General features: G+C 44.2%; 1 protein-coding gene across 3 annotated transcripts; it reads right to left on the minus strand.

Annotated features, from left to right (window-relative positions):
• Positions 1–21,312: 21,312 nt before the first annotated feature.
• LOC115208111 (prolargin) lies at positions 21,313–27,153 on the minus strand. Of its 3 annotated transcripts, none has more exons than XM_029775911.1 (7): positions 27,027–27,153; positions 23,501–23,936; positions 23,200–23,385; positions 22,855–23,012; positions 22,413–22,609; positions 22,102–22,180; positions 21,313–21,940 (listed from the first exon to the last, which is right to left on the minus strand). In XM_029775911.1, the coding sequence occupies exons 2-7, from the start codon at positions 23,930–23,932 to the stop codon at positions 21,850–21,852; spliced, it is 1,143 nt and encodes a 380-aa protein (XP_029631771.1). In that variant the 5' UTR covers positions 23,933–23,936; positions 27,027–27,153; the 3' UTR covers positions 21,313–21,849. The 3 variants fall into 3 exon arrangements, with proteins under 3 accessions (XP_029631771.1, XP_029631772.1, XP_029631770.1); XM_029775912.1 differs by lacking the exon at positions 27,027–27,153 and adding an exon at positions 24,925–24,987; XM_029775910.1 differs by lacking the exon at positions 27,027–27,153 and adding an exon at positions 24,332–24,384.
• Between the last annotated feature and the right edge of the window lie 537 nt (positions 27,154–27,690).

Here is a 27,690-nt window from a genome sequence, read left to right on the forward strand (position 1 = left end):
CTATGAATGGCAAAGAGGGGTCCGGATGCGCTAGGACAGGTGCATTGGTAAACAGAACCTTCAGACGATGAAAGGCTCTGTCCGCCTCTGCTGACCATCGTAGCCGCACCGGCCCCCCCTTCATCAGTGAGGTAATTGGAGCTGCTACCTGGCCAAAACCCCGGATAAACCTCCGATAATAATTAGCGAACCCCAAGAACCGCTGCACCTCCTTCACAGTGGCTGGGGTTGGCCAATTACGCACAGCCGTTACGCGGTCACACTCCACCTCCACCCCCGAGGTGGAAATGCGATATCCTAGAAATGAGACGGCTCTTTTGAAGAACTCGCATTTCTCAGCCTTGACGTATAGGTTATGCTCCAGCAGCCGCCCAAGCACTTTACGCACCAGGGACACATGCTCGGCGCGTGTGGCGGAGCAGATCAGGATGTCATCGATGTACACCACCACACCCTGCCCGAGCATGTCCCTAAGGACTTCGTCTACAAAGGATTGGAAGACGGCGGGAGCATTCTTTAACCCATACGGCATGACGAGGTACTCATAATGGCCAGATGTGGTACTAAATGCGGTTTTCCACTCGTCTCCCTCTCGGATACGCACCAAGTTATACGCACTCCTGAGATCCAATTTCGTGAAGAAGCGCGCCCCGTGAAATGACTCCACTGCCGTAGCAATGAGAGGTAGCGGGTAACTGAAACCCACTGTGATAGCATTTAGACCTCTATAGTCAATGCACGGGCGCAGACCTCCCTCCTTTTTCTTCACGAAAAAGAAGCTCGAGGAGACGGGGGATTTAGAGGGCCGAATGTATCCCTGTCTCAAGGACTCAGTGACGTATGTATCCATAGCCACTGTTTCCTCCTGAGACAGAGGATACACGTGACTCCTAGGAAGAACCGCGTCAGCCTGGAGGTTTATCGCACAATCTCCCTGTCGATGGGGGGGTAATTGAGTCGCCTTCGTCTTACTGAAGGCGATAGCCAAATCGGCATACTCTGAGGGAATGTGCACGGTGGAGACTTGGTCTGGACTCTCCACCGTAGTCGCACCGATGGAAACTCCTATGCACCTACCTGAGCACTCCCTCGACCACCCCGTAAGAGCCCTCTGTCTCCACGAAATCTGGGGGTTGTGAGTGGCTAGCCAGGGGATTCCCAGTACCACCGGAAACGCTGGGGAGTCAATGATGAACAGGCTGAGACGCTCCACATGACCCCCCCACGTCTGCATAACCAGTGGCACTGTGACCTCCCCTACTTGGCCTGACCCTAGCGGTCGACTATCTAGGGCGTGCACGGGGAAGGGGTGGTCCAGCTGAACCAGGGGGATCCCTAACCTCTTCGCTAACCCATGGTCCATAAAACTCCCAGCTGCACCTGAATCGACTAGCGCCTTATACTGGAAGTGAGGGGAAAAATTAGGGAAACAAACGGAGGTGTACAAGTGATCGACAGGGGGCTCTGGGTGTGGCTGGTGCGGACTCACCTGGGGGGCCGAAGCGGTGCTCTGCCTGCCCTCCGAACTCCCGGAGGGACCTCTCCAGCACCGGTCCACAGTGTGTCCTCTGTGTCCACATCGGGTGCAAGAGAGACCCCTCCCTCCGGTCCTCCTCGGTGCAGCCCCCCCTATCTCCATGGGCTGTGGAGCGGGAGGACTGGTAGGCGGAACGAACAGGCCCCGACTGGAACGTCCCCGGGCAGCTAGCAGGTTGTCCAATCTGATGGACAAATCCACCAGTTGGTCCAGAGTGGAGGTGTTGTCCCTACATGCCAGCTCCCGGCGGACGTCCTCGCGAAGGCTACACCTATAGTGGTCTATCAGGGCCCGCTCGTTCCACCCCGATCCAGCGGCGAGAGTCCGGAATTCCAATGCGAAATCCTGAGCGGTCCTCGTCTCCTGCCTCAAATGGAATAGTAGCTCACCCGCCGCCCTGCCCTCCGGGGGATGATCGAAAACCGCCCGGAAGCGGCGGGTGAACTCCGGGTAGTCACCCCGGGCCGAGTCTGGACCTTCCCAGACCGCATTGGCCCATTCCAGGGCTCAACCCGTGAGACACGAGACGAGGACGCTCACCCTCTCTTCGTCGGAGGGAGGGGGGCGGACGGTCGCCAGGTACAGTTCCAGTTGGAGCAAGAACCCCTTGCACCCAGCGGCCGTTCCATCGAACTCCCTGGGCGGTGAAATCCGGATCCCGCCGGCACCCGCTTCTGTGGGTGTGGATAGGTGCGTAGGGTGAGGGACCGGAGCTGGTCTGGCTGGGGAGGCACCTCTCTCCCAGCTCTCCAACCGGGCCAACACCTGATCCATGGCCGAGCCTAGGCGGTGGAGGAGGCCGGCATGTTGGGAGACCTGCTCAGCCATGGATGGCGCTTCTGCTCCTGCTGACTCCATAGGTTTTGGTGCGGGATTCTGTCAGATGATTCTAGGAGTGGTGGTTGGAGTCAGGCGCAGAGAGCAGAGGTAAAGTATACAGTCTTTATTTTCTCCGGCAACAAACTGGTCACGCCAAAACAGAAGGGCGCGTAATAATAATGACCAACCCAAAACACAGGGCAAAACGGTCCGAAGAGAGAAAATAAGACGTCAGCCAGCACAAAAACACCAAAACACAAAAACATCCAAAATACAACTAGCGAAGCAACTACATTCACAGGCCCACCGTCCTGAGTGGACAACAAACAATCCCGCACAAAAATCCCAACTGAAAACACACATTAAATAAGTCCCCACTAATGACATACACAAAACAGGTGCGGAACAGACAGACAAACTAAACGAAACTGAAACAACGATCGGTGGCAGCTAATAGGCCGGCGACGACGACCGGCGAGCGCCGCCCGACCGAGGAGGGGCGCCACTTTCGTTGGATCCTGTGACATCCGTGGACACTTAAGGGACAGTTATGTTGAGTGTGTTTCATTTGGTGACCTCACGAAGGACAGGAAACACACATAACTATATCTCTGAATGTGTACATTTGTTTGCATCTAATTCTTGTATAAAATGAATGGGTAAAGATGAAACTATTTGTGAAATTATGTAATGTGATGTTAACCTTTAATATTGAGAGAATTGTATTCCCTGTAGTCAGCGGCCACTCCCCCGTGAGCACAGATGTGATCTGGCGTCATGGAACCGCCCTCCTCTACTGTTACAAATAAGAAAATCTTCTAATCTTCTCATCATCTAAGAAAATCTTCTTCAGACTAAGCAAACCCACAGTGTGAGCTGTGATTTAAGAATAGTTAAGACCATGAATACCTCAGTGTAAACTGAGGTGGCACAGGTTTGAGTACCAAGACTAGAAAACCATACCACGTGGAGCATTGGCTACACTATCGATCCCCACAGAATAAGAGCAACTTTTAGATACTAATTAATAGTCTGCAGCTAGAAATGATGTAAACCTGGGATGCGAATACTGACAACTGCTGAAACATCTATCCTAAGAACAATGGACGCCTGACGTATCCATTACAACAGACACTATCAGGAGCCGCCGATAGACCTACAACCACTCTCTGATGAACTGACTCTTCAGCAGACGGACTGATGTTTCCAACAGAGAAGACATCAACGACATATGGGAGTGAATATATTGATTGCATTTATTCCTGAATGAGCGAGTGTTCATGTGCAAAGGATTAGCATTTCAGTTAATATAATTATCCACTGTGTGTAGTGATCCATTTTGTCTTTCCCGCTCTTTCTCAGTCCACACCTCCTTCCCTTTGTCCACCAAGCCATCATATCGGTTTAGCCCACTAGGGGATCTTCCCTATCATTGTTAGTAACCAATATCTACTGTTTGTTTGTTTATGCATTTCTGTGATTACTTAGTTAGTTAGTAAATAAATTATTAAGCCAATTGGTATATGTAAATCATTCTGTAGTTGCCCCTTTAAACATCCTAAGGTCAACATCCCGATAGTGTTCACATTTTACTCATGTAAATTTGTATATATTTACCACAACAGTTTGCCACGAAACTAATTAGCATGTGAAAATATGAGCTTGCCGCAAATGTGTGTCAAATTGGCCAAAGGTTTGCCAGAAGCCTTCGGTAAGGGTGTGTAATGTAATGGAACTGAGAGTCATGATCAACGGCTATCTCAGGAGAAGCAAAGAGTGTGAGTACAAACAAAATATACAGTGAGCTCCAAAAGTAATGGGACAGTGACACATTTTTTGTTGTTTTGTCTCTGTACTCTAGCACTTTGGATTTGATAAGATACATGACCATGAAGTTAAATTGCAGATTGTCAGCTTTAATTTGAAGGTATTTTCATCTATATCGGGTGAATTGTTCAGAAAGTTACAGACGCACAAATATCATACCGCCAAGACATGCTAACCTCTCACCATTACAATAACAGGGGAGGTTAGTATTTGGGCGGGGCGATATTATGTAAGGGCTATGTTGAGAGGCAGCTTGCATATAAGCATTTCATCTCACTGTTTACTACCCATTGTATCCTGTGTACATGACAAATACAATAGGATATTATTTGATTTGATTTCATTACATTTTTTACAGAAAGGATGCTTGCCACATCAGGAGACACAGTTCTAAAAGAGAGTGCACCAGGGCTATTTCTCCAGATAAATTTGGCCAGGAGGGCTGTACTGCTCCGAGGTGGCAACCCAGCAACAACGCACTTGTTGGGTCAAGACGACATGCAGTTCAGCCTTTACAGGTATCAGACCTTCAAGTGTGTGGTTGAAAATGCTCTGTGGTATGCTGGGTATTTGGTGGCATCGATGAAGAATGACGCAAAAAACATGCTGCCAATCAGATGACCTGGAGGTCCCACCACACCATCCAGCATCCAGTTCATACCTCTACCTGCATCAGTCCCCCGCTAAGGTACGGGCTACTCCGTCAGCTGGGCATCTGTCCGTGCCCTCGACACAGGTGCCTGGCTGGGCCTCTGTTTATGACCTCCATACCTGTTCCAAGCTGGGACTCTGTCCACCCTCCACATCTATGCTCGACTGTCCGTCAGTCAGCCCCCTGTCCTCTGTTCCTTATGGGCTGGGCATTCTGATGGAGCCAGCAATCTCTCTCCATTTTCAGTTAATTATACACTTATATAATTCTAATTATTTGTGTTCAATTGTTTGTCCCTCTGTGATGTCTATTTAACTGTGTTACTATTTTTCAAACTTATGGAGCATAATTTTCATTGATGTATTATTCAACAGTATTCTCCCCTTCCTCTTAATTCCCTTTAAGCACAAAAAAAGCTAAATACTCTAATTACATTCGGATTAATTAACTTTTAAGCTGAGGGTCCAGGGTTCAAGTCCCTGTTTCAGATTTACTTTGACATTTACCTTCCTTCAAGAAGCAGTCTTTCTAGCCAAGCATTTTCTGTGATGAAAATGTTCACCAGTGGACAATGCACTCCCAGAGCCCAGAAAGCTCAGTCGGCAAAGCATCAGACTTTTAAACTCCCTGTTCGAATGACCAACTGAAGTCTGGCATGCACAAAGCATCCTCTGACAGCCTTGCTGTCTGCGAGGCTCTTGGATAAGCAAGAGAGAATTGTCCTCTGAATCAACATTGGTTTGGTTGTTTGCGAGAGACAATTGTCCTGTAAAGCAACACTCTGATCTGGAGTTAGACACGTTACCGTTGCACCACAGGGTTTTGGTTGACAGGCAGATTTGGAGTCACATTTTCTGTGACATTCCTGGAATGGCTTTTCAGTGGAATATGCACTCCCAGAGCCCAGATAGCTTTGTCGGCAGAACATCAGACTTTTAATCTGAATCTCCAGGTTTAAACTCCCTGTTTGGTTTGGTCGTTTGAGGGCAAGATTTGTACTGTATAGCCACATTGTTTATTTTGCTGATTCATTGACCTGGCTGTGCAAAGAAGGCAGAGATTGAACACATAAAACCACTGACCACAACATGCTTTGAAACCATCTGATCTGGAGTCAGACGTGCTTCTGATACACCGCAAGGTCTTGGATGAATAACACATTTGGAGAGGAGGCCTAGTTCAGAAACTTGTTGACTGGATGATTTGGAATGGGGGCCTGGTTCTATGGGGAAACGTACCATCCGACGATGCCCCCTCGTCAGAACGTGCCTCTGCCCGGCAGGTTAGGTGTATGACAATCAGTAGAGTCCGTCCCTGGATGTCTCAGTCGGTAGATCATCAGACTTTAATCTGAGGTTCCAGGGTTCAGGTCTGTTTGGGCATTGCTTTAACATTTGCCTTCCTTCAAGAGGCAGTCTTTCTGGCCAGGCTTATCATGTGACTTTCCTGGACATGTTCACCACTGGACAATGCACTCTCAGACCGCAGAGCATCAGACTTTTATTCTGAGGGTCCAGGCTTAAACTCCAAGTTAGGATGACCAATTGAAGTCTCGCATGCACACAGCATCCTCTGACGAATTGTGCACATAGCATCCTCTGACGAAGCGGTTTGCTGTCTGCAAGGCTCTTGCATGAGCGAGAGAGACTTGTGCTCCAAAGCAACATTGGTTTGGTTTTTTGCGAAAAAAAATTGTCCAGTAAAGCATCATTCTGATCTGCGCCACAGGATCTTGGTTAAAAGGCATTTTTGGTGTGATATTTTCTGTGACGTTCCTGGAATGGATTTTCAGAAGAAAATGTACTTCCAGAGTCCATATCACTGAGTTGGCGGAGCATCAGACTTTTAATCTTAATATCCATGTTTAAAATCCCTGTTTGGATGACTGATTTAAGTCTGTCAATCACAGAGCATCATCTGATTTAGGAATTTGCTGTGTGCAAGAGACAATAGTCCTCGAAAGCAGCATTGGTTTGGTCGTTTGTGGGCGGGAATTGTACTGTAACGCCACTTTGGTTCTAATGCTGATTTATTGACTTTGCTGTGCAAAGGCAGCAGCAATTGCACACATAAAAAAGCCTGTCCACATCATGATTTCAACACACAACCTTCTGATCTGGAGTCAGAAGTGCTACCATAGCGGCACAAGGTATTGGGTCATTGGTACCTTTGGAGGGGAGGCCTATTTCAGATTTCGTTGACTTGACGATTTGGAATGGAGGTCTGGTTCTCTGAGGAAACTTACCAGCCGACGATGCCCCCTCGTCAGAACGTGCCTCTGCCGAGCAGGGGTTTATGACAATATCTAAATGCAAAGCAATGATATCTCAGTATGTAGACCATCAGACTTTTAATCTGAGGGTCCAGTGTTCAAGTCCCTGTTCTGGTTTTGGTTTAAAATTCACCTTCCTTCAAGAGGCAGTCCTTCTGTACTTGCATTTTCTATGACTTTCCTGGACATGTTCACCTTTTGACAATACACTCCCAGAGCCCAAATAGCTTAGCCTGAAGAGCTTCAGACTTTTAATCTGAATCTCCAGGTTTAAACTCCCTGTTTGGATGACTGATTTAAATCTGTCAATCACACAGCATCATCTGATTTAGTAATTTGCTGTGTGGCAGGCCTTCGCAAGACACAATTGTCCTCTACATATTGCGGCCTCTGGGTCACACAGAGACACAACGTTTTTGATTGGCTCATCAGGGGGAGGTTGGGGTGGAAAAGCCACAGAGTTATTCTAGATGCGCTCGTCGGTTCATGTAGTCTGACACATCCGAGGTTCTCCCTAAGGATAATATGAGATTACAGGTTATGCTCAAACTCTGCCTCTGTGCAGGCAATTTTCAAAATTCCTTTTGCCACATGTTCAGGGTCACCTGTACCTCTACAGATATAAACATGAAAAGATTGAACGGTCCACTTCATATCCTAAATGGGAAGTTTGAACTTTACAGTCAAATAGGGCTGAAATCCCAAAATGTGCAGGCTTAAATCATCACAGAAAGGGAAACAAATGGCATCACCAAGGTCTCTAGGCCGTGCCGAGTTCAAGGAGATGCCACACTTGACCGTATATCGCTCGGTCTTACAGCAGCGACCGCGCAAATAGTAGGCCAAGAATGAAGCCTGACTAGTAGTGATTTAATGATGCTTTGGACGTATTGCAGCCTCTGGGTCACAAAGAAACATGCAATTTTCGATGGGCTTACCAGTGGAGGTTGGGGTGGATAAACCACAGAGTCAGCCTTTTAATCTGAGGGTCTAGGGTTCAAGTCACTGTTCGGGCATTGCTTTAATGCCACATGGTCACGGTTAGGCTTGCACAGATCGGGAGGACCTCAGGAACGTTCCTGAGGTCGAATTGTGCTTCTAACCCTAACGGTTCTCTTGTGTCTTTAAGCACCGCACTGTGTCACTCCATCCTTGCTGTGTGTGTGTGTGTGTGTGTGTGTGTGTGTGTGTGTGTGTGTGTGTGTGTGTGTGTGTGTGTGTGTGTGCGTGAGAGCTTGTCTTTGACATCTGATGGGATAAATGACTGATTTACAGTTCATGAGGGTTGCCTAGTCACACATACGAAGTTTGGAAAGATCTGATCTTTTTAACCCTTCGAAACAGCCCCTAGGACACCATTTTAAGGCACTTCTGGTTGACACAGGAAGCTGAAAGTGAACACATATCCTCCTTGGGTTAGGCTCTTATAGAATATTGAGTTTTAAGTCTTTACGTTAAGAACTGACTTATTTACAGAGGGTTGAATGAGTTTGTGTTATTTCAGAAAATCACTGAAAATCACTGAAATCTCGCAGAACTCTGAAACCCGCCTTAACGGATTCCTCTGAACACGCTCCAACTGGATCTGTAACTTTTTTGGAAAAGAAACTCATTTTTTGAACATCACCATTTGTACATTGTACGATTTCTCTTAAATGACGATAGATAAATGTCAGGTTATTTTTTTTCTGACACCGTAGGCTGATGTACTTTGATGTGAAGCTGTCAAATTAGCGTTCTATTTTCATTTTTGACCTTTAATCCCAGAAAAATGGCCTTAACTCAAAAAGCGCTGAGGCCTCGACTCCGTCTTGTTCGGGGCCAACTGTCCATTATGCCAAACCTATGCTCGCCAAGTTTCGTCTTCGAAGTCTTTTCCGTTTAGGAGAAAAAGCCACGTCGTGATTGGTGATGTTTTGTACATTTGCAATATGATCCATTCGCCCTCTGCTGGTATTTTCCGGGACAGGTGAAAAATGACCAAAATTTGAACATTTTATTCAACGGAAACCGAACGTCCGAGAGACTTCGTTCGATGACTTCCCGGAAGATCCGGCCCCGGTGCACGGCCCGCCGCCATCCGCCGATTTTACAAACGTTCGCGGATGTCTAGTAAGGGACCGTACATTTGCAATATGGACTTTAGCATCAATCATACAGCAAATGCCAAAATGTGTTAATGTATGTAATGTCACAGGGTGCAGATTGTCTATATGTAGCTCTTGTCTTTACCAGGTTGAGGTATAAGAGTTGTCAACCCTTCTTTCATAGTTGGCATTAGATCATTATTCTGTATACATAATTTTATGGCATCAAATAACAGTTATTTTATATCTTCCCATAAGAATTTGTAGAAATTTGACTTCAGTCCATCTTGTCCTGCTGCTTTACCTAATGATATTCTCTTGGAAATAATGTTGCCAGAGGGGATGTCATGCGTTTTACGGGCTCCTGACCAATTGTGCTATTTTGTGTTTTTTTTGCTCTGATCCTAACTTTTTTGGTACATAATGTTTCAGCCATTGTTTCATATGACTAAAAAGAGCTTCTGGACATCAAACAGGGATTACTAACCTCGATTTGGATGAGGGATTCTGTTTCAACAAATCTGAGGCGAAGGTCATAATGCTTGTTGTTGAAATTCTACACAGCGACACCCAAAGTCAAACTTAAATGAATCATTCTTTATTATCAGTGCGCTGAAGAGGTTCCAACCAACTCAAGTACACATGTTGATCAGGAGCTCTACAGGGGCAGTCCCGTTAGTTCTCTTATGTACAGACAAGTTAAATTTGCATGATTTAGCTTACTCATCATTCATAATTAATTAATCATTAATGTTTGCTTCACTGGGTCATACATGTGACAGACTGAGACCTTTCATTCTTAAAACAAGGGTCTGGGCGTACTGCCAAATTGCAGATACTGATAGTGAGGATTCCTGCCAGGCACGTTCAATCAGTCACTTGCATGAACAGAGAAATTGGTTAATAGAAAAGCACAAACATAACATTTTCCATCACATCATCCCACACCAGGCCCAAATCTCCGTCACTCGGATGAGGCGGAGGTGACGCTATAAAGGTCGGTGTGCGGGATAAGACTGCGAACAAGACTGCGACAACGAGTGGATAAGTCGCCATTATCCTGCGTTCTATTGGCAAATGTGCAATAATTGGAAAATAAACTGAATGAGCTTGGTTCGAGACTATCCTATCAACGTGATCTGAAGAACTGTAATATCCTATGTTTCACTGAGTCATGGCTGAACAAGGACATGGTAAATATAAATCTAGTTGTTTTTTCCATAAATCGTCAGGATATAATAGCTGCGCCTGGTAAGCTTAGGGGAGAGGGGTGTGTCTCTTGTCATCAACAGTTGGTGCGTGACCTCTAATATTAAAGAAGTTGCGAGGTTCTGCTCACCTGAGTTAAAATACCTCATGATAAACTGCAGACCACACTATTTTGTATTTTATTTAACCTTTATTTATCTAGGCAGGTCAGTTAAGAACAAATTCTTATTTACAATGACTTCCTACTTAGACCGCTGCACCACTCACCACTCAGGAGTTCCCCAAGAGAGTATTTACTGTGAGTTTTCATCTATATTTTTTGTAGCTATATATTTGCCCCCACATACCGATGCTGGCACTAAGACTGCACTCAATGAGCTACATAAGTCCATAAGCAAACAAGAAAATGCTCATCCAGATGCGGTGCTCTTAGTGGCCAGGAATTTGAATGCAGGGAAACTGAAATCAGTTATACCTCATTTCTACCAGCATTTCACCTGTGCAAATAGAAGAGAAAAACCTCTAGATCAACTCTAATCTACACACAGAGAAGCATACAAAGCTCTCCCTCACCCACCATTTGGAAAATCTGACCATAACTCCATCCTCTTAATTCCTGCTTACAAGCAAAAAGTCAAACAGGAAGTACCAGTGATGTGCTCAATACGGAAGTGGTCCAATGAAGCGGATGCTAAGCCACAAGACTGTTTTGCTAGCACATATTGGAATATGTTCCTGGATTCATCCGATGGCATTGAGGAGTTTACCACATCAGTCACCGGCTTCATCAATAAAGTGCATTGAAGACGTAATCCCCACAGTGACCGTACATAATATCCTAAACAGAAGCCATGGATTACAGGCAAAATCCACACTGAGCTAAATGCTAGAGCTGCAGCTTTCAAGGAGTGGGACACACATCTGGAAGCTTATAATAAATCCTGCTATCCCCACCGACAAACCATCAAACAGGCAAAGTGTCCATATAGGACTAAGATCTAATCCTACTACACTGGCTCTGATGCTCGTCGGGTATGGCAGGGTATGCAAACTATCATGGATTACAAAGGGAAACGCAGCAGCAAGATGCCCAGTGACGTGAGTCTACCAGACGAGCTAAATGCCTTCTATGCTCGCTTCGAGGCAAGCAACAGTGAACCATGCATGAGAGTACCAGCTGATCCGGACGACTGTGTGATCACGCTCTCCGTAGCCGATGTGAGTAAGACCTTTAAACAAGTTAATATTCACAAGGCCGCAGGACAGGACAGATAACCAGGATGCGTACTCAGAGCATGCGCTAACCAACTAGCAAGTGTCTTCACTGACATTTTCAACCTCTCCCTGACCTAGTCTGTAATACCAACATTTCAAGCAGACCGCTATAGTTCCCGTGCCCAAGAATACCAAGGTAATCTGTCTAAATGACTATCGCTCATAGCACTCACATCTGTAGCATGAAATCCTTGGAAATGCTCATCATGGCTCACATTAACACCATCATCCCAGACACCTTGGACCCACTCCAATTCGCATACCACCCAACACAGATCCACAGATGATGCACACTGCCCTTTTCCCACCGTGACTAAAGGAACACCTATGTGAGAATGCTGTTCATTGACTACAGCTCAGCGTTCAACACTATTGTGCCCTCCAATCTCATCACTAAGCTAACGACCCTGGGAATAATGAATACCTCTTAAACTGCTGGCCTCCGAAATCAACACTAGAATTACTTTTAAAAAACAAAAAAATGCACATCTAAAAATAACTGTCATGCAGATCGGTAGAAATAGTATGATAATTTGTAAGCTTCCCCAAACTTGAAACTCACCTGCCTATGGTGTTTACTTTAACACCCATTTAAAAAAAAATTAACATGCAAGCGGGTGCTCACTTAAGAGGTCACGTGAAAAAACATGCCTGCCTATGGAAATCAAAGGCCATCCAGCTGATTCGTTCTAGCACGGGCCCTGCATGACCAAATATGGTGATGAGAGGAAGCCCAGTGTCCAGCAGTTGGAGAAGATGGAGAGAATTGGATTTTGGCCGACATTCTGCAATTTTTCTCATCGATGAAATATTTGATCGCCATACAGTTTTCTGTTTCCAAAAGTAGAATATGTGGCAAACAGAGTGGACTGCGTTTTGTAGACTTTACCCTTTGCCAAAGTTTAAAAAAAATTGCGTTGTTTAGAAGGAGTGCTAGGGAAAATGTAGTTATTGCACACGTGCACTTCACAGAGTAGCCGTTCCCTAACGGAAATATGCATATAATGTGTCAATAAGATCTCACTAGCTCGTGCTTGGCTATGCCCGCCTCCTTGCTTGGTCTGCCCACTATGATTAATTTGCACTCATTTGAAACAACAGACTCTGGTCTATCTTGGGTTAGTTCTAAAACTCTTTGCCTTGAATGGATGCAGCCTTGAGTAATCCCAAATGTAGGCTAATACGATTTAACTATACTTTTCAATATTTACATATCTTTGAGAGCACTTACTCCCCGAAGAGAGGTTTGAGAACCCCTGATCTAATCCACGTGAGCCAAGCAATACGAACTGATTCACTTTCATTCCAGAAAATGTCAAAACTACATCTGCTAAATGTGTTTCTTACTGAGCGATTAACGGCGACTGTTGAGATACTTTGTGTAGTGGAAAAATGGTATAAGAGTACCAGGAAGAAATCTCCTGTTCTAAGGTGGAGATCAATTGTCTACAAACGCTACTAGACATCATTACCCAACCGAACATAAAGTTGTATAGAGATGATTTTGTAGCAACTTTCACATCAATCAATCAAGCAGGCTCAGAAAGCCCTGTCTGAGCACACATTGTAATAACCGATTCACCATTTGTGCGTTGAAAAATCATGGATTGTAAATCCACATGATTGATTGATTAATTGACTTTTCAATTTACTTGCAGATTGTCACGACTACTGCCGAAGTCGATGCCCCTCCTTGTTCGGGTGGTGCTCGGCGGTCGACGTCTCCGGTCTTCTAGCCATCATTGATACATTTTTCATTTTACATTGGTTTTGTCTTGTCTTCCTACACACCTGGTTCCAATCCCATTAATTACATGTTGTGTATCTAACCCTCTGTTTCCCCTCATGTCCTTGTCGGAGATTGTTTGTAATTATGTGTACATGAATTTTGTATAGGTGTGCGACGGGTATGTTTACCCATGTTCATTTTTATGTACGTTGGTTTCTTAGAGTTGTTTTATAATAATTAAACTACTCCAATTACACCAAGTTGGTTTCTCCTGCGCCTGACTTCCCTGCCACGTACACACACGACAATGACACAGATCCCCAGCATCCCACTCTCCCTGTCCCTGAAGAAGAGATTCCCCCTGAGCAGCAGCACTGTGAGCAGGAGTGGAGCTCCAGTCGGGGCAAGAAGGACCCAAAGCATACACAAACTAAAGAGGAACAGGGGGAGTTCGGGACCAGTCAGGAGGAAGAGCAGCTTCGGGGGCTGGAGTGTGATATCAAAGACAGAATTCATATTTTCTTCACCCTGTGTGAGAAGTGAATGTGTCAGAACCGTCCTCAGCCCTCACATTTTTGCCAAACTGTGGAGAACAGAGAGAGGGAATATCTTCCCACCAACACAACTGAAGACATCAAAACATAAACTGACGGAAAGGGCTACAGAGTGTAGTAAATCCTGACAGTTCTGCAGCTCAGATTTGGAACAGTGAAAGTGACGACGGGGTGGATAGTGGGGGACCAATGTCAAGTTTAAATAAAAGCCACACAAATCAAAGAGAACACAGGCCAAGAAAGATCAAAACTCCCAGATCTCTACCCAGTGAGCAGTGAGCTGGAAGTGCCATTGAATTCTCATACAGGGGAAAGATCACACAGGTATGCAGGAAATTATACCTGAAAATGAGCATTTAAAAAATAAATTTGAGAATTTACACTTGGGAGAACTCATGTCAGTGCAAAGAATGTGGCAAATACTTCAACCACCTGAAAGTCCATATGAGGACTCACACAGGGGAGAAATCATATTGTTGCAAGGATTGCGGCAAATGCTTTGACCGCGGATTGTCCCGGGTTTGTGGCTGTCTAGATCCCTGCTGCTTGTTGTTTTCAATCTTCCCTGTGACCTGCCCTGTCTGGAACTGCGAGGAGTAACAGCGTAACATACGTTGCTAGCTACCATGACAAAGACCAAAGCCGGCGGGAGTACCATTCAGGACAATGGTGTCTATTTTTCACATGTGAAAGATCTTTTAAACGAACGTAAAGATTCCTACAAGCAGTTGTTTCAACAACAAGAAAATAGCTTCAAGTGTTTTGTCCAAATACTCGTGGATTCTACTAATAAAAGAATGGACTACCTGACCAGAGAGGTCCAGGAACTGAAGAACAGTTTGCAGTTCTCCCAGGGTCAGCTTGATGAGATGAAACAGTAGAATGGCAAGACGACAGCAATCTGTAAGTCACTAAGGGAGGACATCCGTTCTGTGTGTGAATCCATGATAACAATGACAGATAAATCAGATTAACTCGAGGGACAATCAAGGCAGAACAGCATGGTTGTGGACGTAATTGTAGAATCTCCACATGAGACTTGGACGGAGTCTGAGGACAAAGTGAGGGAAATGATCTCTGAGAAATTGAAGATGGACCACAGGAAGATTGAGGTGGAGCGCGCCCACAGGACTGGAAAACCCACTACCGGCCCAGGTGATAGGCCCAGGCCGAAAGATGTCAAGATCCTGAGGTTCAAGGACAAGGTACAGTAGCTGTTCTGGAAAGATCCAAGAACTTGAGAGGGACGTATATCTTCCTCAACGAGGACTATCCTGAAGCTGTGCTCCAGACGAGGACAGAACTGATCCCAGCCATGAAAGCTGCCAGAGAGTGTGGGGACATTGTTTACATCTGCTATGACAGGCTCATTGTCCACCCTCCCTCCCAGAAGCCTGGAAGGGATGAGAGAGCCAAGCCTATGGGTTCGTAGCTTCAACCCAGCAGCACACACATACCAATTGATTAATGGACTTCTGAATGTATATTTTTCTCTCTTGCTTTGTTTGCTCTTTTCAGTATAATGCCTATCTCTGATAAGCTACCCAGGAAAGAGCTGAAAAAAAGCCTATTAATATGTGTAGTCTTAGAAATAAGGTTCATGGAATAAATAACTTGCTAACATCAAATAACATTCATATTTTAGCCATTTCTGAGACTCACTTAGATAATTCATTTGATGATACAGCAGTAGCAATACAAGGATATAACATCTATAGAAGAGACAGAAATGCTTATGGGGGAGGTGTTGCTGTATATATTCAGAGCCATATCCCTGCAATTCTTAGAGAAGATCTTATGTCAAGTGTTATTGAAGTGTCATGGTTGCAGATTCACTTGGCACTTCTAAAGCCTTTTCTTTTGCGGCATTGCTATAGGCCACCAAGTGCTAACAGTCGGTATCTAATAATATGTGTGAAATGATTGATAGTGTATGTGATGCAAACAGAGAGGTCTACTTTCTTGGGGACCTGAATATTGACTGGTTTTCATCAAGCTGTCCTCTCAGGAGGAAGCTTCTTACTGTAACCAGTGCCTGTAATCTGGATCAGGTTATTAATCAACCTACCAGGGTGTTTACAAAAACTACAGGAACAAGATCTCTAATGTCAAACATGTAAAGTGTGGTGTACCGCAGGGCAGCTTTCTAGGCCCTTCTACTCTTTTCTATTTTTACCAATGACCTGCCACTGGCATTAAACAAAGCATGTGTGTCCATGTATGCTAATGATTCAACCATATACGCATCAGCACTACAGCTAATGAAGTCACTGAAACCCTTAACGAAGAGTTGCAGTCTGTTTTGGAATCTTATCTTTGGAGTCTAATCTTAATTATTGTCCAGTCCTGTGGTCCAGTGCTACAATAAAATACCTAGTTAAGCTGCAGCTGACCTAGAACAGAGCAGCACATTTTGCTCTTCATTGTAATCAGAGGGCTGATATAAATACTATGCATGCCAGTCTCTCTTGGCTAAGAGTTGAGGAGAGACTGAGTGCATCACTTCTTCTTATAAGAAACATTAATGTGTTGGAAATCCCAAATTCTTTGCATAGTCAGTTTACACACAGCTCTGACACACACCTACTCCACCAGACATGCCACCAGGGTTCTTTTCACAGTCCCCAAATCCAGAACAAATTCAAGAAAGCGTACAGTATTATATAGAGCCCTTTTTGCATGGAACATCCTCTATCTCATATTGCTCAAATAAACAGCAAACCTGGTTTTAAAAAACAGATAAAGCAACACCTCACGGCACAACAACTCTCCCCTATTTGACCTCGATAGTTTGTGTGTATGCATTGATATGTAGGCTACGTGTGCCTTCAAAAATAATATATGTAGTTCTGTCCTTGAGCTTTTCTTGTCTATTGATGTTCTGTATTATGTCATGTTTCATTTTTTGGGGACCCCAGGAAGTGTAGCTGCTGCTTTTGTTACAGCTAATGGGGATTCTAATAAAATACCAAATATTAAAAGAAAAACCTGCCAAATCATATGAGGAGTCATACAGGATTGAGACGATATCAGTGTTGTTATTGTGGCAAACGCTTTACTCAGAAGAAAAGTATGAAAGAACATATTCATTTTCAGACAGGTGAGAGACCATATGTGCCCCATGTCTGTAAAATGCTTCAGGGCAGTAAAACATCTAATATCGCACCAGCTGTCACCAAGGAGAACAACCACATTGTTAACTTCTTTCTGGTAAATGTTTTACTTGTAAGAAATGTCTAACTGAGCATATGAGGATGATCACAGAGGGAGAAACATGACAGTGCTGTTTGGAGCAAAATGTAACTCACGTATGCAATAGAAGGATCCTTCCATAGTAGAAAGCAGAGGTTTCGTAATAACCCCTTTGAGCATGGCACAAAAGTGGATAATGTTTTGTAGAACTTAGTTGTATTTTTTGTTTCCACAGTAAACTTAAAAAAAAAAATCCAACTTGTGAGTCTCTCCCCCACTTGGAGGAGTAATACATTGGTGTTATATTCTTTGATCAAATATGTTTACACTTTGCGGTGAAAGGGCTCCAGTCCTTCAGATTTGAAGATAGTAGTAGGAGGACAAACAAACCCATCCGGTCACTGATCTTAATTGAATATATTGGGAATGTTTTGAGAAATGAACATGCAGAACAAGAGAACCATGTATTTTTAAGCATATGTAGCTACTTATTTTATTTAAAATGATACACAGTACGTTTCAGTGACTGTCTTCTAGCTGACTTAACGCAGCACATATTTTGTTTCATGAAGAAGGAACCTCGTTCAAATATTGGTGTCACCTCACCAGCTCTAGTTTGAGTCACCTCTTATATTTGTGAATTGGGTTTGACATCACTTTGACATACTCTTTGACATACTCTTTCCAATAAACCTGACATAGTCGCAGTCTGTGTAATGCCATACTATGTTGTTGTGAGCATCTTAGAGTGGATTGGTACGGTATATTGTGCACATGGCATATATCATAATATTATAATATGCTTCTTTTGAATAAATCAGAAGGCTATTTTATAGATGAATTAGGACAGGTCTCAAATGAGCTCAAATAAATGTAGTTTCTCAACCTTTATTTATTATTAGATACAATATATCAGGTAGAGATGTACGATATATGAAAATACTGGATAACTTTTTCTGTGTTTTAGATTGGCATATCTTTGGGACACGCTTGGAGCCAGGTGGACATTGGTCAGTTCATTACTTGACAGCTGGAGATTTGAGTCGGCTTGGCTATGGCATTACATGCTGTTCTCCATTAGTAATATCTGTTATTACATTACAATGAAGCTATTGTATCGTTATCTAGCTAGAATTCTGTTAAATCTTTATGTCAGATTGTTTAATGTTACTCAGAACAATCCTATGCATAATTTGATGGCTTTTCAGTGATTCTATTTTTCTCGGTTTCTAGCTTGGCTAACGTGACTCACAGCGAGGTAAAGGCTGTTGGAAGTTGTAGTTTTCACGCAGAGTTGTGTTTATCTCTTTCTCACGTTTGATTGGTTCTCTAAAAAGTCTCTTTTTTGAGGCCTCACATTGTTTGCATTTTTTTTTAAATCCAACCGTCCCCACTGGGCACAAACTGCTTGAATCAATGTTTTACGTCATTTCAACCAAAAATAATGTATGTGATGACGTTGAGTCAACGGGGAAAACTGATTGGAATTGAAAAAAGTAATTTTGTCTTTTTTTGACCCAACTTTTAACCTAAATCCTCTGACATGGTGGCATGTTTTTATTCACACTGAATTTACGTTAATTGACAACTCAACCAAATGTAAATTAGAACTAGACGTTGAGCTGACGTCTGTGCCCAGTGGGTGGTATTGCTCAGGGCTGTGTGTGGTTGTCCACATGGGTTTAAGTGAGAAAGGTTAACCAGTAACAAAGTACATCCCCCTTTATCATCGACGCATTGTGCCGACAACATCAAAATAGACTTTTCAGACTCTGAGGTCAAGAGGACTTGGATTTAGGTGTTTGCCAGATTCCTCAGTTTCACCCTTTCCCAGACAATAAACCTGAGTACAAATGGATATCCTGTCTCCAGAGTCTCGATTAGGGTGAGGTGTTTAGCTGCCTGTTAAACTATACTCAGAGAACAGAACAGGTACCAGCAATTGTACACTAACATGTCTTTTTCACATTTGTTTTATTGACGCAAAATTCTACTGTTTGGTCAAATTCACACTGCTCAATAACAACACCATCACAGAACCATCCATATGGAACTTATACAACCATCTGAGACTTACATATGTCAGTTTTAATACATAAATAAACATGAATATACACATTAATAAATATTCCTTTCAGGTATCTTATCAAATAAATAAATGTGTTAACAGAAATGTAACATATCAAATATTACAACATATTACAACATTTACATATTTTCATATAAGAGATGAGGGGGAAAGATCCGGGGGAGACGATGGAGAGATGAGGGGGAGATGGGGGTGAGAAGAAGGGGAGAGGTGGGGGAGAAAAGGGGGAGAGATGAGGATGGAGAGATGAGGGGAGATGAGGGGGAGATGAGGGAGAGATGATGAGGAGGAGAGAAGGGGGGAGGATAGAGAGATGAGGGGGAGAGGAGGGAGAGATGAGGAGGAGGAGAGAAGGGGGGGAGGATAGAGAGATGAGGGGGAGAGGAGGGAGAGATCGGGGGAGAGGATAGATTTTGCATTTTTAATGGCTGCAAGTCCAGGTAATCAAAGCACACAGCAGATCCGGAATATTCTGGTGTAACAGAAGAAAGTACAGCTTCCTCTCTGACTATAAAGAAGTGACTCCGATCAGCTTTCTTCTAGGAAATGTAGGGCAGAAGACTTGATGCATGTTTAGTGTAATACATGTCCTTTGCAATAAAAAAAGAAAGTCGCACACTCATCTCTTACTTTGTGGATTTATTACCAACGGTTCGGCTCAATAGCCTTCATCCCATTGTAAATCCACAAGCAAGGAGAGAAGAGTATGCAACTTTCTTTTTCATTGCATAGTTGTTCTTCCATCAGTAAGCACCTCACTTTGAGGGTGTGCGATCTTTCAGTTATTTTTCAGTGATGTAATACATGTCCTAACCATAAGAGGTCAGCATTACAGTGTTTATTCGAGCGAGTTTTGGTCCCCCTGGATAAAAGGTCCTAGGCCCCTCAGTGTACTTGTACCCCATTGCAGCTGGGAGAGATTGAAATCTTCTGATTAGAACTCTCTAGGTCCGTTTTGCAGAACCCAGATTCCTTCAGACTCCTGGACTATAAAGTTGGTTACACTTTATTTGACAGTGTCACTGCAACATGAACACGAAGGTGCACATATTAGTGACACCGTCAAATGAAGTATAACCAACACTTTCATACATTTACCATACTGTGTCCCTCTAACTCAACAAGTCTTCCTCTCTGAACCACTTTCTCGCTGTTCCAAACAATGTTTGGCTGTTGGGCTGATGGTATTTAAGCCCTACATTTCCTGGAATGAACGAGATGTTTACAGTAACTGTTGCTGAACGTGTTATTTCCAGGACTCCTGCTGGATTATCTGGTATTTCTTGGCATTTAATAGAATGTTATAGAACTTGGCAAAATATTATGGCTATGACACAACAGGAGAGAAGAAAAGTAGTCTCTACTTCTGACTCTTGAGTAAAAAATGGTGTGAGTTCAATTTATTTTCGCTGGCGTGCCTTGAGGAACGTCATCTATTGCACACAGTATGTGGATAGGTGTGTGTCTATGCTTACCGTTTGTGAAAGGTGTTTGTAGTGGTTTACATTTGCAAACTTATAGAAATGATATTTTTCTCCTTTCCTTGTAATGTAGTCTGACCTACGTTTCAGGTAAGCAGGGATGGGCATGAAGCCCTCAATTTCGGCAGTCATTTTGACTGCACCCTTCTCAGCACAATGAATGGTCCGGTATGAATGTAAAACCTTTATGATACACATATGCATCGTCAACAAGGACTCACCCTTCCTCCCATTGTTATTTTCTGATGTAAACTGAACCTCTCAGGACTGCGTATGCGTGTTCTTCTCAAAATAGCTCTTTCTAAAAGATCAACTGTGTCATCATCCTGTGTATGTGTGTGTTTGCGTGCGTGCCTGTATGTTTATATATTCTGTACATACCGTATGGTTCGACAGACAGGCGGATATGGAGATAATAATCTACTTCATATGGCAGGAATGGGTCTGCTAGGAACAGGGATGACAGGGATTATAGCAGGGCTGCCCAATTTTTCACACCTGATTCTATTTTTTAGCTGCTCACCAAGACCTTAACTTGCTGAACCAGGAACTCAGATAGATAGGAATGATGTGGATAGGAAAGGATACGTGATTTGGCCAAGAGCATATTTTATTTATTTTATTTGTACACAACTGCTTTATACAAAAACAAGGATATAATTTTATATTTTTTATAAACAAAGTACCTCAAAAACGCAGATTCCCCAAGGGCATTTTAAACTACATGGTAGTAACTGCAGATACATCCATGCTTCAAAGACGTAGTCAATGCGACGGGTTGGTTCTTAGTTTTATAAATATTTGTTTAGACGAGTGAAATATTCCTGAAGTTGTCAAAGCTGTACAGCTAGCATTTTACTCAGGTTATTTGGCACCATTTCACCCATCTGAAATAGTAGTGTGTGTGTGTGTGTGCGTGTGTGAGTGTATGTGCGTGTGACTGCGTATGGGCAAGCATGTCTGTTTGTGTCCGAGGCAGCGTGTGTGTGTCCGTGCGTGGCCTTGCGTACATTTGCGTAGGTTTGCTGCCATTTGCTGACTGTATGTGAGTGCGCGTGTGTGCATGTATGTGTGTGTTTGTGTATGTGTATGCGTCCTGAAGCAGCCCCTGACTCCAGGCCTGGTTCTAGACAACGATGGACTTGAGGTGTCTGAAACACATGATGACATCTAGAGGGACAGGAGGACTCAGGTGGTTCCCATCCAGACGCAGGTACCTGGTGGGTGTCAATTAATCAATAAATCAATCAATCAAGCAAACAATCAAGCAATGAATTGATCGATCAATCATTCAATCAAAAAAATCTAAGACACAATGAATCAATCAGTCAATCAACCATGCCTATTGTGTTATGTACTGTATATGAAGTGTTATTACCTGAGCCTGGGCATCAGAGCCTCATCAGTCAGACTCTCAGAGGACAGACTAAATGGACACAGCTGGGTCCCATTAATACCTGACACAGGAACACACACACACGCACACACATACACAAACAAGTTACTCACTCTCAATGCTGCCGTGGTTACGTTAGCTACTTATGGTTATACTGCCACTGTGTGTTACTCACTCGCGTTGCTGTTATGATTGTGACGTGGTTGGAGTCATGATATGTGTTGTGTTACTCACTCTCTGAGGTGTTGTTGTCATGTTACGGACCTATTACAGTCTTATGTTAGGCTACTCACTCTCGATGCTGTTGTGGTTGAGGTGCAAGTGCTCCAGCTGGGGGTTGAACAGGGGGACGGAGGTGAGCTGGTTGTGGGCCAGGTGAAGGTCTAGCAGAGTGGATACGTTGAACACAGCCTTAGGGACTCCCTTATCACTCAGCTGGTTGTAGTTGAGCCTCACAAACGCCAGGTTGGAGAAGCCTTGGAAGTAGTCCCTGTATGGAAAAGACAAGCGGGTTTATTAGAGGGTTCTTACTTTAGCACCCTCGTGTATTATCGACGTTGTTGAAAAAAAAACGTTTGTGTTCCAGGTGCATCGGGGATAGAGAGTTGAGCACAATGTCATTAATGATTTGCTGTATCTCACACCAATGTTTCGGTCAATGGATCATGCGTGCGTATGTGTGAGTGTGTGTGTGTGCATGCCAGCCTCGTGCTCGCGTGCCCTGAGTGTGCTTACTTAGGGATGTTGTCAATGTTGTTCCTGTCCAGGAATAGCTGTGCGATGCCATTGGGGATGTTAGCTGGCATCTTCTTCAGGATGTTGTGGGCCAAGTTCAGCTGAACCAGGTTCTTCAGGTCTTTAAACGTGTTCTTCCCCATGTCACTGTCACTCAACTAAACACAACAGAGGATACACAAAATGTGGGAGTGTGTGTTTAAATTAATTTGTGTGTATGTTTCTACGTGCATGCATGCGCGTGTGTGTGTTTGCACATTTGTGAGTGTGATTGATTGATTGCACTTTTGTGCGTGCCTGCGTGTATGTGTGTTTGTGCTTGCTTGCATGGATGTGTGTGTGTACCTTGTTGTGGTGCAGGTCGAGCAGAGCGAGGTGCTCCATCTTGCCGAAGGCTCCAGAGGGGATCTTGGAGATCTGGTTGTGGCTGAGTCTGAGCTGCTCCAACCCAACTGGCAGGTCATCAGGAACCTCCTTCAGCTGGTTCCTCTCCATGTATAGAAACAACAGACCAGGTACCTTCTCAAACACCTGAGAGAGACGGACATACAGACATATAGCGAGAAAAAAAAATATGAATGAATATAACTGAATACATGACTAAATAAATCAAATACTAAAGAAATAAATCAAATAAAGCTCTCACCTGCTTATCAACTTTTTTGATGCGGTTGTTGGCCATGTTGACCCATCTCAGCTCTGTGGCATTGTTGAAGGGTTCCGCCGTTACCTCGGAGATGTAGTTGTTCTGCAGGTACAGGTAGTGTACTCTGGACGGGATCACAGGGACCGTACGGAGGTTCCGGTTCTCGCAATAGAGGGCATTGGGGAAGGAAGGGGGGCAGAAACACTCCCGGGGACAGTCAGGGAACATGGAAGGGGGGCCAAGGATGGGAGGGGGGAAGTCTGTGGGCTCCTGGGGTTCTGGTCCCTTAGGTGGCGGGGCAGGCTTAAAGGAGGGGCGCTTGGTGGGCTTTGGAGGCTTAGGAGGTTTCTTAGGCCGTGGTCTCTGTAAAAACACTGTCCCCATCAGGAGACAGAGCACCAGGGCAGTGTAGAGTCCCACACCTGTCTTCATTGTCCTGGATGGAAAGAGGGGATGAGGAGGAGAGAAAGAGGGGTGGAGGAGAGATATATATACTGTATGTATATATATATATATATATATATATATACTGTATGTAAGAAAATGTAAAACTAAAGGGGTAAGAAGGGGTAAGAAAAGGGTTATACCACATTTGACATTTGGTAAAGCACCAGATTTCAGGAGATAATCCTTTATGCAGTATGACTGTGCTTCTAAATTATTTGTGATGCATCTACCGTTAGGTCTTCTATGTTATGAAGGCATCGTTATGCGCTAAATGTTATCATGTGGTGGATTGCTTGCTAGCAACCACTACAGTCATATTTTCCTCTAGCCTTTTGCAGGGATTAAGTAAGCAGCTTATATAAAGGCTGAGTTGAGTGAAGTGACCTGTTCAGGCGAAAGACGCAGACATGGTTCTCATTCATGTCTGGGTAAAGCATTAGCTTTTCCTTTACAGCTGTTAAAAATAAGAGGGAGAAGGAGAGAGAGGAGGGTGAGAGAAAGAGAGAAAGGTGGGGATAGAGAGAGGGATAGAGAAGAGAGAGAGGAGTTAAAGAGGGAGGGAAGGGAAATGAGAGAGGATGAGAGAAGGAGAGAGAGGGGTACAGAGAGAGAAGTTAGAGAGGGAGGGGGCGGAGAGGGAGAGAGGGATAAGGGAGTGAGAGGGTGAGAGGGTGAGAGAGAATGGGGAGGGAGAGAGGATGAGAGGGGGGTAAGTTAGAGAGTGGGAGAGACAGAGAGAGGTATAGAGGGGAGCTGAAGGATAAAGCCTCCATTGTGTGTGTTGGTCCAGAGAGAGTTTCTTCCTAACGAGGGGGAACAGAGGGGGCTGTAAGGGATGGGCCGTAGGTCCAGAGCGGCTGGAGCTCTGAGACGGGCGGAGGGTTGGTTGTCTAACAGCATAGAGAGACCCTCACTAGGAATCTCCATATACATCTCTTTCTCTCTCTCTTTCTCTCCCCCCTCTGTCTTTTTCTTACTTTTCTCTAGCAGTCGAACACACAGAAGCCCGCTGCAGATCAGAGGAAAACAGTCGTGGGTAATTCGTTTGTAGCTATTGACCGAGTCCTCAGGATACATATGGTTATTGTGACTCTGATCCAGGCATTTTTATGTCAAGCTTTCTACTGACTACTGGCAAAAAGACAAGGTGTTATGGGTCAGCATCTTAAAACAGTGTGGGATTGACTGTGTGTTTCTATGCTTTGTTTGTCGTGAGAAAGCCTTCTGGCCAGTTCAATAAATATCTGAGAATATCATGAGTCATTAGACAACTATTCTCCCAGCCTAAGTATGTCCAGGCCAGGATAAACATCTCTGAACTTCCCTTCCTTTCAAACTAATCGTGCTCTCTGGCAAGGCCACTCAGGCCAGAGTGTGATTTCACTTTTCTTCTCTCAGTAGTCCAGAACCCCAACAGCCGTCATCAAGATGTCAGGACTTCAGTACAGAGTTAGGGCTGTTGTTAGACAACGAGCGAGATGACAGTCTGGAGTTCACCTATACCATAGTCACAGCTAATCTGCGAGTTAGGGTTGTAAATCAACAAGAGATATATGTAGAGACAACACTCCAATACTCAGGGATCAGCACACCTGGGTCACAACTGTGTTAGAGTTGCCCACTTGCTCCATGTTCATCCAGGAAAAATTATAAGAATCCTTCAACTTTATTAACTTTTCCACTGTTGATTTAATTGAGGCACTATAAAATATCTCGGAAACGCTTTACTGCTCTCCCGGACAGCAGGGTTGGAAACTCTATTGAGACGAGATCTAAAGACGAGTCAGAAATGTGACTGGTAACACGTCAACTTTGCTGGGCTTTGACTCACCTAAAGCATTTTAAAGTCATGTTTTCTAACCACAACAACCCTGCAGGATTTAGCTCCATCCCAAGGCTGTGATGCCCCATTTGGAAAATACTGAGAAAGACAGAGGGTCTGCAGACAAGCAAGGAACAACATTGGACTGTCTGCACTGTTAAGACTGCTTGAGATGGCAGGCAGATATATAGCCTGTCTGTCTAAACTTCTGGGTGAGCCATATTTTGAAGGAAATATTGCCACCTGTCAAATGAAAAACTTTCAGGTCTATTGGCAGAATGATGTAGATGCTTTATAGCAAGTATTAGACAGCAAATACATGTTGTTCGAACCACAATGATGCTATTTCACAATGTTCCCCATGCAGCCTGGATTCTTGTCAATAATGAATTCCATTGACAGAGTTTTATTGTTGTGTAAAAAAACAGAGATCCAACCAAACCAGACCAGACCACAGCCCATTATGAAGGAATAAATGTTCCTGAGATGTTTCTGGAGATTTCAGAAAGCTTCTTCTCTATTTTCGAAGACATTGATCAACAAAAATCTGCATATAATTGTGACTTGACAATCCTAGAAGCTATACTTAGTCTAGACATGTGACATGTGGCAGAACAGACAGTTGCACAGAGAGACAGACATACGTCTTGACAGACACCAGGACAGTTGTCAAGCCCTATGTGGTGTAAAGCATAGAGTTGTAGAGGGTAGAGTGATACAGTCTCGCCTGCCCCGGTCAAACACAGCACAGCAGTGTTTTCATAAGCCAGACTGTAAAAAAGATCAACTTTGCTTTCTGTTCATTAGCCACCCAGTACAACCCTTCCATCAACTTGAAACAGGAAATCAACATGATTAGCTTAACAAAGGTGAAATGGATAGGTGTGTCACTATTTGTCTGAATGTCACAGAGCAGCAGCGTTCTACAATCTGCTTTGTGAGAGAACTTTAGCCGAAGCAACAAGCATTCCAGAAGCAACAACCGTTCTAGATCAAGCTCTCTCTCTGGGAAGAGTTTTCAGTACCGCTCTCATTCAGCGCCTCTATAGAAACACACACTGCCAGTCTCTGTTCACGTCCGCCTCTCTGCCAAGATATGCACGCACGTACACACACACTCCTCGTCCCCACATACCCCTCACATATTCTGAGAGACACACACTCTCTCCTGGCCTCACTTTGTTTACATTCTGTTATCAACTGTGTCACATCTATAAGCACCCCCCCAGAGAAAAGAAACAACAAACATTGACTTACCTGCCAATGGTACCTGCCCTCTTTTATCAAATCGAGTTTTCTGTCTCTCTGCTTTTTGTCTCTCCCACCCTTCTCTTACGCCTCCCTCTCTCTCCCCCTCTCTCCCTCCTTCTCTCCTTCTCAGTGGACAAGCCTCCTATTGGGTTGGTTCCCTGGCTATCTTTCCCTCTGAAGGTCATAGTGTTTCCCCCTCTCCTCCACTCCCTCCCTCTCTCCAATCCTCTCGTCTACTCTCTCTCTCCCTCCTTCCATCTCTCTCTGGCCCTCCACAGCACATTTAATCTCCACTCCTATCCTGTTGAAGGAGGATGTATTCTCACCAGACTCAATGTGTGTGTGAGTGTGTGTGTGTGTGTGTGTGTGTGTGTGTGTGTGTGTGTAAGTGTACTTGTGATCCGTGCATGTGGGTGGGTAGGGGAGTGGGCAGGTGTCTGTGATAATATAAAAATTAGTTCTGACCCCCATATAAGCCCTCTCCCATTTGGTCTCTCTCCCAGTCTCCCTCCCACCCACCCACTCTCTCTATTGTTTGTTTATATAATGTATCAGCATACTGCTTTCTCATGTGTCTTCCATTAGAGTTCTCTCTGCTGATTGTGGTATGTTCCTATGTATTTGTGTAGTGTCCTGGATCTCTCTCACTCACACACTCACACACTCTCTC

The sequence above is a fragment of the Salmo trutta genome, chromosome 14, assembly GCF_901001165.1.
Source record: "Salmo trutta chromosome 14, fSalTru1.1, whole genome shotgun sequence".
Lineage (NCBI taxonomy): Eukaryota > Metazoa > Chordata > Actinopteri > Salmoniformes > Salmonidae > Salmo > Salmo trutta.

What these genes read in the sequence shown, in the direction of transcription:
- LOC115208111 (XM_029775910.1), bottom strand. Translation starts at nt 24,384, where the DNA reads ATGCTTTACCCAGACATGAATGAGAACCATGTCTGCGTCTTTCGCCTG. An exon ending in TCGACCTGCACCACAACAAG is followed by an intron (nt 23,013 to 23,199) that starts GTACACACACAC and finishes TGTTGTGTTTAG; the next exon opens with TTGAGTGACAGTGACATGGG. An exon ending in GCTCTGATGCCCAGGCTCAG is followed by an intron (nt 21,941 to 22,101) that starts GTAATAACACTT and finishes GACACCCACCAG; the next exon opens with GTACCTGCGTCTGGATGGGA.